The 12,114-nt window shown below is 43.3% G+C and overlaps 1 protein-coding gene across 2 annotated transcripts in view; it reads right to left on the reverse strand.

Moving 5' to 3' along the window:
• Window positions 1-11,543, reverse strand: part of LOC135520058 (calsyntenin-3-like) — a 40,689-nt gene extending 29,146 nt beyond the window's left edge. For both annotated transcript variants that reach the window (XM_064945374.1, XM_064945373.1), the window contains exons 1-6: window positions 11,287-11,543; window positions 10,134-10,200; window positions 5,732-5,854; window positions 3,136-3,346; window positions 2,671-2,879; window positions 1,176-1,325 (exon numbers count right to left, since the gene is read on the reverse strand). In XM_064945374.1, coding sequence (XP_064801446.1) covers window positions 1,176-1,325; window positions 2,671-2,879; window positions 3,136-3,346; window positions 5,732-5,854; window positions 10,134-10,200 — 760 coding nt within the window. In that variant the 5' untranslated portion in view covers window positions 11,287-11,543. The remainder of the gene's footprint in view (window positions 1-1,175; window positions 1,326-2,670; window positions 2,880-3,135; window positions 3,347-5,731; window positions 5,855-10,133; window positions 10,201-11,286) is intronic.
• Between the last annotated feature and the right edge of the window lie 571 nt (window positions 11,544-12,114).

Below are 12,114 nucleotides of genomic sequence, written 5' to 3' on the forward strand. Positions count from 1 at the left end.
CTTAGAATTTACAAATCGGGAACTTGGGCCACTTTCTGGAGCTTGGGCCTGAAAATCACTGACGTCATGATTCAACTTTGTTTTTCTCAGTTGTCGTGAAAGCACCATAAATCCAGAGAATGTCAGACTTTGATGACAAAGTTTGATAACAAAATGTCCTGTTCTAGTGAGCACAGCACAACAAGGTGAGTCCAAAAATGTATTGTATGCTGCTTCTTAAATGATGTAATATGCCAGGGAGATATGTATACTGTAGCTAAGAAAGTAACAATAAGTGTATGTTGTGTAGTAAGCTGTTAGTAGCCATGTGCCTCACCCTAATCATTTGGTCCCTTTCCCCCTCATAATTTTGCCTACTGTTCTGACTTGTTGGTGCACATGTAACCTACAGCCTGTTTTGGAGAAATGTTCATGAATATTCTAAGCACTTTCAGTGCCCCCTTCCTTTAAACAATTTTGGGAGAGTTTGCCCCACCAAGCTTTACATGCTGCAATCGCCACTGCCAAGAAGACTCAAGGCTGTAATCGCTTCAAAAATTGCTTCAAAGTACAGAGTAAAAATTGTTAATACTTACGAAAATGTGCTAGATTTTTAATTTTGAATGCATTTCCAAAAATGTCTAAAAACCTGTTTTTTTGCTATGTCATTATGGGGTATTATGTGTAGATTCAGGGATAAAAAAAATATTTTAGAATAAGGGTGTAAAGTAACAAACTGTGGAAAAAGTTATGAGGTCTGAATATTTTCGGGAAGCACTGTACAAAAAACCTGTGTTGATGACTCATTCATGTTAGGATAATTATGATCTAAAGGCAAAGGTAAGTTGTGTCCCTCGACCACTCACACCAATTAAGTTATCAAGTATTATTGTCATCTTTGGTTATCACCATTTTCTCAATTGAAGTCTGCAAAATTGAACCCAACAACGTCCATTCTATATGCTACAGTATCATTTCAGACACTAATGTAGTTCCAACAAAGATACAGCCTGTGTCCCAAATTACACCCTATTCTCTAGATACTGTAGTGCACTACTTTTGACGACGGACCCTAGGGCTTTGTTCAAAAGTAATGCACTATATAGGGAATAGGTCCATTCCACACCACCACTGAGGAGACAGATGAATTAGTCATGAATAATGAGGGTGATGATGCGTTAAGTGTTATTGATTACCGATCCAGCCGGGTTTGCAGGACGGTTTGACCGTGACGACGACCTGGGCGTCGGCCTGAGCTCGGTTCTTGCCACAGTCGAACGCGGTCACCCAGAAGGTGTGGACACGCTGGCGCTTCGAATCCAATGCCTCTGTGTTCTTAATGTTACCTAGGAGATGGGAAAAGAGGGACGGAGAGGGAGAGAGAGTTATGTACAGTACAATACAAAAACAGTCATTCACTCACTCAAAAGCACAGCATGAAAAGTATGCACTCCTATAAAAACACTCTCCCCACACCTACGCGCACACACAGTAGACACTCCAAAGTTGTTCAGTGCAGTATATTCAAATGGAAAAGGCAACGACAAGGGAGGGAGAGAGAAGAGAGAACTAAAATAATGAATAAAGTTTCTTCTTATATCTAGAGACAAAGAGAGAATGTAACAAAGATATGGTTGACGGAACCTGCACGACCGGCCCGAAGACAATGCGAGACGGGGGAGAAAGAAAGACTGCGAAAGGGAGGGATACAAGAGAAATATAGAGGTAGAGTGGGAGAGAGAGAGAGAGAGACAATGACAATACCAGGGCATTTAAACCGCCCGGGCAGAAATTTAAAAAAAGTCTCTGTGCTTCATCTGGGCCCAGCAGCCTGACCCATATATTAAAGGAACTTCTGATCCCCTGCAACCTCCTCACCAGTCACTGCCAATTGTGCAAAGTCATGGTAAAAACCTGACTCCTGAGAACATCTGCCTTCCCCTTTTCTGTTGTCATATTACAAAATGCACGCTATCGATCTCCCACCATTAGCCCGTCAATGGCAGTCTTGCAGACTGAAATCAAAGCCTTCTCCTCAGAGGAAACATGTCTACAAGATCAACGGAAACACTAGACTAAGGCCTAACCCCTCTGAACCTATTGTCCTCTGGGCTCTGTTCAAAGAAACCTGCCCTAGCAATGTTGATGCATAAGCTTTGCTTACACAACTACTACCTACGCACACGTATGTTTTTCTGAATGCTAGGACTATCTACTCGTGAAGGCGGGAGTCAAACTGTGTTTTTACAGCAAAAACAGGCTGCAAATCTGCTCATTGTGGTACAAAAGGAATGCTATAGCATAAAAACTGCAAAATGGGTGAGCAAGATACTTGGAAATGGTGGAGGAGTGAGTGAGTGAGTGACTACTTAAGGGACCGGTCATTCTCTAGCAACGTACATAGCAACAAGACCAACTGGAGACAATCAAAATAGAACAGGGAAATGAACATATTTTTACAGATTGGTAGTCATCAGCATGCTAACTGTTGTTTTCATTGGTGACAAGATGTCAACTCACACACTACATTCAATTTTATAGTATATGAATCAAAAACAAAATGTCAAGACCAGAGCCATATATTTAGATAAACATATTCTAAACGGCTCTGGTAAAGACTAGCCAGATCCTCGTTTATTTGTGGAAATCTGCTGTAAAGCCCAGCTCTATTGTGGTAGCTGTAGTTCTCACCATCGTTATCGATGACAAAGGGAACATTGGGGGTGATGATGTCGTAGAAGCAGATCTGGCTGTACTGCGGGGAGCAGTCTGCGTCGAGGGCCTCAACGCGCACGATGTGGTCGAACAGACGGCCTTCTGGGACGGAGGCCTCGTAGCGACGCTCCACGAACACTGGGGAGAACTCGTTTACGTCGTTCACACGTACATGCACTGTGGCCCTGAAAGAAAGAGAGAGAAAGAAAGAAAAGAAAGAGAAATAGGAGAAAAGTAAAGAGTGTGATAAAGATGAATGAAGAGAGGTCAATACATACTATATTACCATGCAGTTATGTAAGGTATGGATCAAGCATAGCAGTGGCAAATACCCAAGGGTTAATCATTCTCCAAACTACAATAACCAGTATAACCTCTGACAACAATTCAAACCATGAAACCTATTTGACCTTTAGGGTAATGTAATGTAGTGTATCTCACTTGTGGGACTTCTTGCTGTTGGCTCCATCGGGGCCCTCTCCACAGTCATAGGCCTGGATGGTGAAGCTGTGCTCCCGCTGGCTCTCACAGTCCAATGGCTCTTTAGAGCGGACCAGGCCCTCCCCTGTCGAGCGGTCCAGAACCACCGCCTCAAACTGGACCGAACTGGATCCCGAGGGCCCATTGTGCACCCGGAAGCCACAGATCTCACCTGGAGGAGAGAGAGAGGGGGGGGGGGGCAACTAATTTTAGTACTAATTTAACTTTGTGACATTTTGATGATTTACATTGACGGATTTACTCAAATAGAGTCTTCAATGGCTAAAATGAACAACATGAAATTCAGTGATATATTTCAATTAACCCCATGTGATATTACATGATCCAATCAATCATTTTATTGTCCCAGTTGGGAAATGTGTACCATAATGATTTCTGTTAGCACAGGGCATATAATGTTCCCAATGAATACAAATAATTGAATTTCACTTGGCTGTGGAGGACCAGCGCCGTACCCAGGAATAGAATTATACACCAACTATTGGGGCAGCCCTAAAAATAGAGGACAGGACAGATATGATTATTTTCCATGTTAATATGTGTAATGCTTCTGGGAGTGCACAGCAAAATCCTTTCGGTAGTGCTTTATTTTACGGTACTTGTTCCACTGGTATTTACCAAATTGTGTGGTAACAATGTGAACTTTCTGGCAACAAATCATGGCGCTTCATAGGTTATTATTGTGTGATTACCATTTTACAACGTCCACTCTGATTTTAGGACGGCATAACATTTTCAATTCCTAACAATTTACCCTCTACAAAATGCTTACTCACTGTAGGGGTATTGTGAGACTCGGTTTTCAATATGCTAACCGTGGCCATTGTAACAATAGTAAATATGCTCCAAATGGCAATATGTTTTATGTTTATACTCGGTTTAATTAGTTAACACCCGGTAATATTTCTACCGTAAAATAAATTGCTACCATACTTTCAATGCTAATATTTTATCATGCTTATTATGTGGGAGAGTCCTGATTTGCTATAGGAGGACTGCCAAGTGGCCCCCCATCATTCTAACCATGCCTGTTGTCATGACTGTCTTGATCAGGTCAGGTTACAGGAGACCACAACCCTACAGATTATCTCTCAACCCCAACAGAGGAGGAGAGATCAAGGGGTTTGAAGACGTGTGTGTGTGTGTGGGGGGGGGGTTATGGCCCCCACGCCCCTGGTAAATCTAAGGCCACAGACAAGAACCAGCCTCAGAACATTAAACATGAAATAAAGGGACTTTGGAACAATGGTTTGCGTCAGCCACAATGGTGGTCATGACGATAGATGGACTATGAAAATGTATGTCATTTTTGTTCTGTTATTAAAGGTTAATAGATTACGTTATTACGAAAACATTGTAATGTGAAGGGTTTTCCTAGTATATCTTTGATGTTTATACATTGTACGTTGTATGGAAAATATTAAAATCAAGAAGAATGTTTTGGGAAAGATGAAATGTTAAGTTAGTTGTCTAAAATGGGATTTGAGAAAAATCTAGCCCTTGCCTCATTAACGTGGTACGCCCAGAGAATTGCTCTAAAGGCGGCTACGCCCACTTCTGACCCAAGGGTATAAAACCTGTGAGTATAGAATTTACAACAGGACTACGTGACCCCAGCTGCAGCAGGGTCTGAAAAAGTCAACCAACCCAGAACGCAACGTAAGTTTGAGGACAAAGAAATCCTTTTCTACCCAAGCTACGGATGAGTAGCTGTGTCTAAGTGGGTGAATTCAAGTCGAATCACCTAGCCTCCATCTCCCATCGAATCGTGGTATCTAAAGGGTTTCATTCCTATGCTGTGAGCTCTGAGCTACAGAGCTGTCTGTCCTCAGAAGACCCCTTCCAGAGAAAAGGGGGGGGAACAGACTCCTAAGCCAAAAGGGACACGGACACTGGGAGGACGAGCAACGAGGTGCGCAGGAGAAGTGCGTCATCGAACAACGGAACGGTCCACGCAGAGAATCCCCAGAGATCACCCCCCACGTAATTACATCATTATATTCTGACCCAAACAAGCGGCAGTTTGAGGCAAGGCGAGGGTGAGAATAGCATAGCTGACAAATTCACCCAAATGTATATTTCTCGTGTACTTCTTTTTCTCTCTCTTTTGAAATTCCCATTGTGGGTAACACGCGCCATAGTGTGTTGGCCCGTTATACTAAGTTCTAATCAATAGCCTATAATGTGTTTTGTCTATGTGTATCTTTTATCATCATTTTAGCTTTTTGGTAAATAAATATTCAACTGAGATTGGTGTGGTACGAATTCATTAGTGGGACCCGGGTCCGTGCAGATTCCAGGGCTATACGACGTTCAGATTGTGAGACTGATAGAGGCAACTGGTTGATTAGCGGCTTTTGTAAAATCGATAATCTGATATTCTTTGAGTTAATTTGGGAAATAGAAACTCAATAAAACTAGTTTTCCCATGGTGCCCCAGGTTAATGAGTTAATAATTGCTTGATTCAGTTAATCACGTAATTAGAAACTTGTAACCATTCGATGACTAATACAATGTCACGACACTGTACTGCACCTGCGTAGTGCAGTGGAGCGTCTTTATCCAGGGCGAACAGTGGTGGGTTGAGAAGAACGGTGTTGTCGTTCTCCATGACAATACCCTGGTACTCCGTCTCGATCCATGGCTTGTGCTTATTGGCTGAACGGTAACACAGGAGACAAAAGGAGGCTTGGGTTAAATGGAGCAATTAGAAGGGGAAAAAAACATGGCTACTTGTAACACCCCATTACATGACAGGACGTGTGTGTGTGTGTGACTGCAGATATACATACAGACAAATGAAGACACACACAGACACACAGAAATACACACACACTCAACCCCCACCCCCTAACACACAAGTGTCACTCCACACCTTGCGTCAGTTGACAACATAATTCCATCTATGCTGATTTCACCTTATCACACAGGGAGAGGTAAATTGTACATATCAATCAGAACAACCCAAGCAGTCGGGCCCACAGGCTGCCTGACCACTTCACTCACTGGCAAACGTGGACGTCCAAATTAAACAGGGAAAGTTTGCTGTGAATACACCCTCTAATTGCCAATTAATTATTCATTTCTCTCCAGAATGTTCACCCATATCAATCAAAGGCAGAGCTAACGAGCTGGAACGGTGACGATTTTACACTCAAACAATCAAAGACCAAAACAAAAGCCTGAGGGCTTTTATTTTAGACATGCCTCCCTCACTAGACCCTGAGATGATGACGTTCGACTCAGACAGCGATGACAGAGCCACAGGACATGTTGTGTAGCAACCGCTCCGCCGTTTCAACAACCAAAACACTCTGGCTAATTATAACAATTAAAAATGCCAATCTGTCCTGAATCAATGTGAGATGAGAGTACTACAGAGTGGAAAGTAATTGTCCTCCAGTACTAGTCATCTCAAAGACGAGTGGCGTTCTCTCCTAGCCAGATGGGCGTACTGCAAAGCAGGAGCAATGAGTTAGCCAGCTAACTTTGACAAACAACCAGAAATAACAGTTGATTTTCTGGTTCATTAAGAAAGCTAAACATACAGTGAATTCGGGAAAGTATTCAGACCCCTTGACCTTTTCCACATGTTGTTATGTTAGACTTATTCTAAAATGGATTCCCCCCCCCCCCCCCCCCCCCTCGATCGATCTACACACAATACCTCGTTATCACAAAGCAAAAACAGGTTTGGATTTTTATCTGCAAATGTATGAACGTTTTATAGTAATCAGACCCTTTACATTGTTGAAGCAACTTTGTTGTCAGGGATTACAGCCTTGAGGCTTCTTGGTTATGACGCTACAAGCTTGGCACACATGTATTTGGGGAGTTTCTCCAATTCTTCTCTGCAGATCCTCTCAAGCTCTGTCAGGTTGGAAGGGTAGCGTCGCTGTACAGCTATTTTCAGGTCTCAAGTCTGGGCTCTGGCTGGGCCACTCAAGGATATTCAGAGACTTGTCCCGAAGCCACTCCTGCATTGACTTGGCTGTGTGCTTAGGGTCGTTGTCCTGTTGGAAGGTGAACCTTCGCTCCCAGTCCCCACAGCATGACGCTGCCACCACCATGCTTCACCGTAGGAGTAGTGCCAGGTTTCCTCCAGACGTGACGCTTGGCTTTCAGGCCAAAGAGTTCAATCTTGGTTTCATCAGACCAGAGAATCTTATTTCTTATGGTCTTAGAGTCCTCTAGGTGCCAAGCGGGCTGTTGTGTGCCTGAATGGCAGACGGAGTGGCTTCCGTCTGGCGCTCTACCAGAAAGGCCTGATTGGTGGAGTGCTGCATAGATGGTTGAACTTCTGGAATGTTCTCCCGTCTCCACAGAGGAACTCTGGAGCTCTGTCAGAGCAGACCATCGGGTTCTTGGTCACCTCCGTGACCAACGCCCTTCTCCCCCGATTGCTCAATTTGGCCGGGCGGAAAGCTTTAGGAAGAGTCTTGGTGGTTACAAACTTCTTCCATTTAAGCATGATGGAGGCCACTGTGTTCTTGGGGACCTTCAATGCTGCAGAACTGTTTTGGTACCCTTCCGCAGATCTGTGCCTCGACAAAATCCTGTCCCGGAGCTCTACGGACAATTCCTTTGACATCATGGCTTGGTTTTTGCTCTGACATGCACTGTCAACTGTGTGACCTTATATAGACAGGTGTGTGTCTTTCCAAATAAATTTCCAATCAATTTAATTTACCACTGGTGGACTCCAATCAAGTTGTAGAAACATCTCAAGGGAGCTCAATTTCAAGTCTCGAGTCTCATAGCAAAGAGTCTGAATATTTATGCCAGCAGCATACCACCCTGCATATACCACTGCTGGCTTGCTTCTGAAGCTAAGCAGGTTTGGTCCTGGTCAGTTCCTGGATGGGAGAACAGATGCTGCTGGAAGTGGTGTTGGAGGGCCAGTAGGAGGCACTCTTTTCTCTGGTCTAAAATAATATCCCAATACCCGAGGGCAGTGATTGGGGAAACTGCCCTGTGTGGGGTGCCGTCTTTCGGATGGGGCATAAAAACGGGTGTCCTGACTCTCTGAGGTCATTAAAGATCCCAGAGCTCTTATTGTAAGAGTACGGGTGTTAACCCTGGTGTCCTGGCTAAATTCCCAATCTGGCCCTCAAACCATCACGGGCACCTAATAATACCCCAGTTTACAATTGGCTCATTCATCCCCCTCCTCTCCCCTGTAACTATTCCCCAGGTTGTTGCTGCAAATGAGAATGTGTTCTCAGTCAACTTACCTGGTAAAATAATGGATAAATAAAAAAAATGTAAATAAGGTATGTTTTTTTTTAAAACAAATTTGCACAAAATGTAAAAAAACAATTGTTTTTGCTTTGTCATTATGGGGTATCGTGAGTAGATTGATGTGAAACCTTTTTTTAATCAATTTTTAAACAAGGCTGTAACAAAATGTGGAAAAATTCAAGGGGTCTGATTACTCTCCTAATGCACTGTAGATATCCCACTGGGCACAGACATCAGCTCAACGTCTAGTTTTGATGTACATTTGGTTGAGTTGTCAACCAACGTGAAATAAACCAAACATACCTAATTCCCTAACGTTGATGACGTTTTTCCTAATCCAGTTCTCCACGTTGATTTAACGTCATCACATTGATTTTTGTTGTTGAAATGACGTGGAAACAAAACTGATTTATCTAGTTTTTTCCCAAGTGGGATGAATGTTTGGTTGTTGAGTCAATTAGACCATGCCATAACAAGCTTATCTTTCTAAATACTAAAAATGTTTTTTTAAGAGTATTCAGGCAAGTTAGCTGCCTTGATCTTGCTTTGTAGTACATCCCTTTGGTTGTGTGACCAGGCCGGTGAGTCATGCCCAGGCTAGTATTCACCATCCTCAATGGTTAATCTGATACGAACACTGCCTGTCCTCAAGCTTCTGCTCTGTCCCTCTTTTTGTCATTTATCTCTAACCCTCTCCCCCCGCCTGTCTCTCTTTCCCATTCCCTCTCTCTCTCCATCTCTCTGCAATACAGCATTAATCTGAACATCAGGGCTGTGGATTACACCCGGGATTACAGATTGAGAGCTCTCTTTCCATCCCTCTCGCTCCATCTCTCTCACTTTCTCTCTCTCTTTGACACAACCCCTCGTTCTCTGCCCTTCTCTCACACGCTCTTTTCTCGCTCACTTTTTTCTCTCTCAGTCTCTCAGTCACTTGATTTTACGCACCATCTCTCTCTCTCTCTTCCTCTCCCCACCCACCCGCCCTTCCTAACTATCTGACTGTTTGTCACACACGCTGCGTCTCCGTATCTCTTTCCTTGGACCGACTCCCTTTGCCGCCCCCCCCCGTCACTGCTGCTCCCCTTCTCTCCTTTCCACTTCGCTCTCCCTGTCTTTCAGCGTCACTCCCTTTCTCCTCTCCTCCCTCGCCCTCTCTGACGTCCTTCGCCCCCAGTCTAATTTCAAGTCTCCAGCGTGATAATCATTGGAACAATGTTGGTAAATCAAGAGTCATGGCTATCCACGGTGATCTATCTCAATAGAAGATCCTCCTTGGAATGTCATGCTATCAATTACACACAGAATCACATACAGCAACATCACAACATTGAGCAAAATACATACATACGTACATACATACATACATGCATGCATGCATGCATGCATGCATACATACATACATACATACATACATACATACATACATACATACATACATACATACATACATACAGGACAACACTCTATAATGGTGATGTGTATTTAATCACACATTACAGACATATAATGTGATATATTATGACGTTGAGCACAGTGAGTGGATATATGATTGAATTCCCTCTAGTTTAGGGGACAGCAACAAAAGGGCCCTGGACAAGAACATGACTACAGGTATCTGTGCTCCCATGGCAATAGAAAAACACATTATTTCAGCAGTTCTCACAATTAACAGTCAAAAGGAAAGGAAACTGACCTTTGTTGCCATTGGCAACCGAAGTCAAGCAAAGGAGGAGGAAGGAGAGACAACTCATTCTGTCCATCTGAGGGAGGAAGGGAGAGGAGGACAGGGAGGAGGAATACAGTACATGCATTAAACCAGGGGTGTCAAACTCATTCCGAGTGGGCTGGTTTTTGATTTGTCCTTTCAATTTGGGTCCAATTAAGACCTATACAACCAGGTGTGGTGAGGTCCTAACTAATCAGCGGCCTTAATTCATCAATGAAGTAGTAGGGAGGAGACACTCGGCCCGCCGCAGAATGAGTTAGACACATTAAACCGATCAGCACTGGAAGATAGGCTGAGGTGTAGAGAACATAGACTAGACATGGCAAGGCAGACAAATACACCTAAGTAAAAATCCTAATACATTAAGCCTACATCCAACGGAATCTTCCGGCGCTATACTTTCACCTCATACAGAATACAGACGAATAACGCAGAATAACAAAAGGCCAGTAAAAAGACAGCACATGGGCCCAGGTCATGGTAGTGAATTGGCACATTAAACTTGGTACAATAAAATGGAGCATTAGACGGAATCAAAACAAACTGGTATGCATAATAAAAAGCTGCAACGTATAGCCCAGTTATGTTGTTGCTCATTTTGAGATGGTAAATGATGTTATAGCCTATATACAGGCCAATATGCTGCCTATGCACACACCTACTCATTGCCTGTGTGGGTGTGTTTAGGCTTTGGTGTCCGTGCCAGTTGGTTGACACGGTATCCAAAATGATTCCATGGGGTATTGAGCCGTTATTGGCATCACGATACCCACATTCTACCATTCACTGCCATGCGTAAAATCGAAGCCTATCAAGGCCTAGGCCTATATATTAAATCAAAACTAAAAACTTGAACGAGACTGTGTAGAGGAGCGTAAAATATATATTCTTCTCAAAATTAGTTAGCACGGGTTGTTTAAGGCTACACAGAGGTGATGCAGACATGCGTTTATGCGACAATAACTAATCGATTTTATACCCCATATTGATTGATAGGTGCATCAATTGGCACCATACGCCAGCAGATCTATATTTTGGACCCTTAAAAAAAATATTGTCGACGACATAGATACGGGTTACAATCAAAAACATAAGAAAGCCGCTGTCAATTTCACATTACCGTGGTGAGTGAGGTGTTTTGGTACCCAACGCTACCCTCGTAGCATCCGCGCTTTTGCAGCTCAGCTATCCTCCGACGCAAAAAAAACTAAAGCGCAGGTATCGGGATTTCATACACAGATCTCTTGAAGATGTTCAAATGTGTACGCCTCAGTTTGACGCAAGACAGTGATACGAACGGATAGAATCTCAATACCGATGTCCTTGTTTTCGGCAGACGTCGTATGAAGGGGTAAAAACGAAGGGAATATAACGCTGACGTCCCCTCCCTCTCCGTGTTTCTTAACCCGCCCACACTGCGTCCTCTCTCCTCTAATTCTAGCTCCCTGTCAAATTGCACTGTTCTCTCTGTTTACTTGAATCCACTATGAGGGTGTTGGGGACAACGCATGATAACTCATTTCAGCGCAACATATTATTTTTGTGTCTCCATGTAGTGACTGACAGGTGGGGGGGTGGGGGGGGTGGGGGGGGGTACGCTCTCTTAACAGCCACTACCTTTCCCCGCCCTGACTGCAAAATTACGTCATATCACCCCTTCTGCCAGACACACCAGTGGAGGAAAAGTACTCAATTGTCATACTTGAGTAAAAGTATAGACACCTTAATAGAAAATTACTCCAGTCACCCAGTAAAATACTTGAATGGAAGTATTTGGTTCAAAATATACTTAAGTATCAAAAGTATAAATAACTTAAAATTCCCTAATATAAAGCAAACCAGACGCCACTATTTTCTTGTTTTTAAAATGTACTGATAGCCAAGGATACACACTAAGACATAATTCACAAACAATGCATGTGTTTAGTGAGTCTGCCAGATCAGAGAT

Source organism: Oncorhynchus masou, chromosome 29, assembly GCF_036934945.1.
Source record: "Oncorhynchus masou masou isolate Uvic2021 chromosome 29, UVic_Omas_1.1, whole genome shotgun sequence".
Taxonomy (NCBI): Eukaryota; Metazoa; Chordata; class Actinopteri; order Salmoniformes; family Salmonidae; genus Oncorhynchus; species Oncorhynchus masou.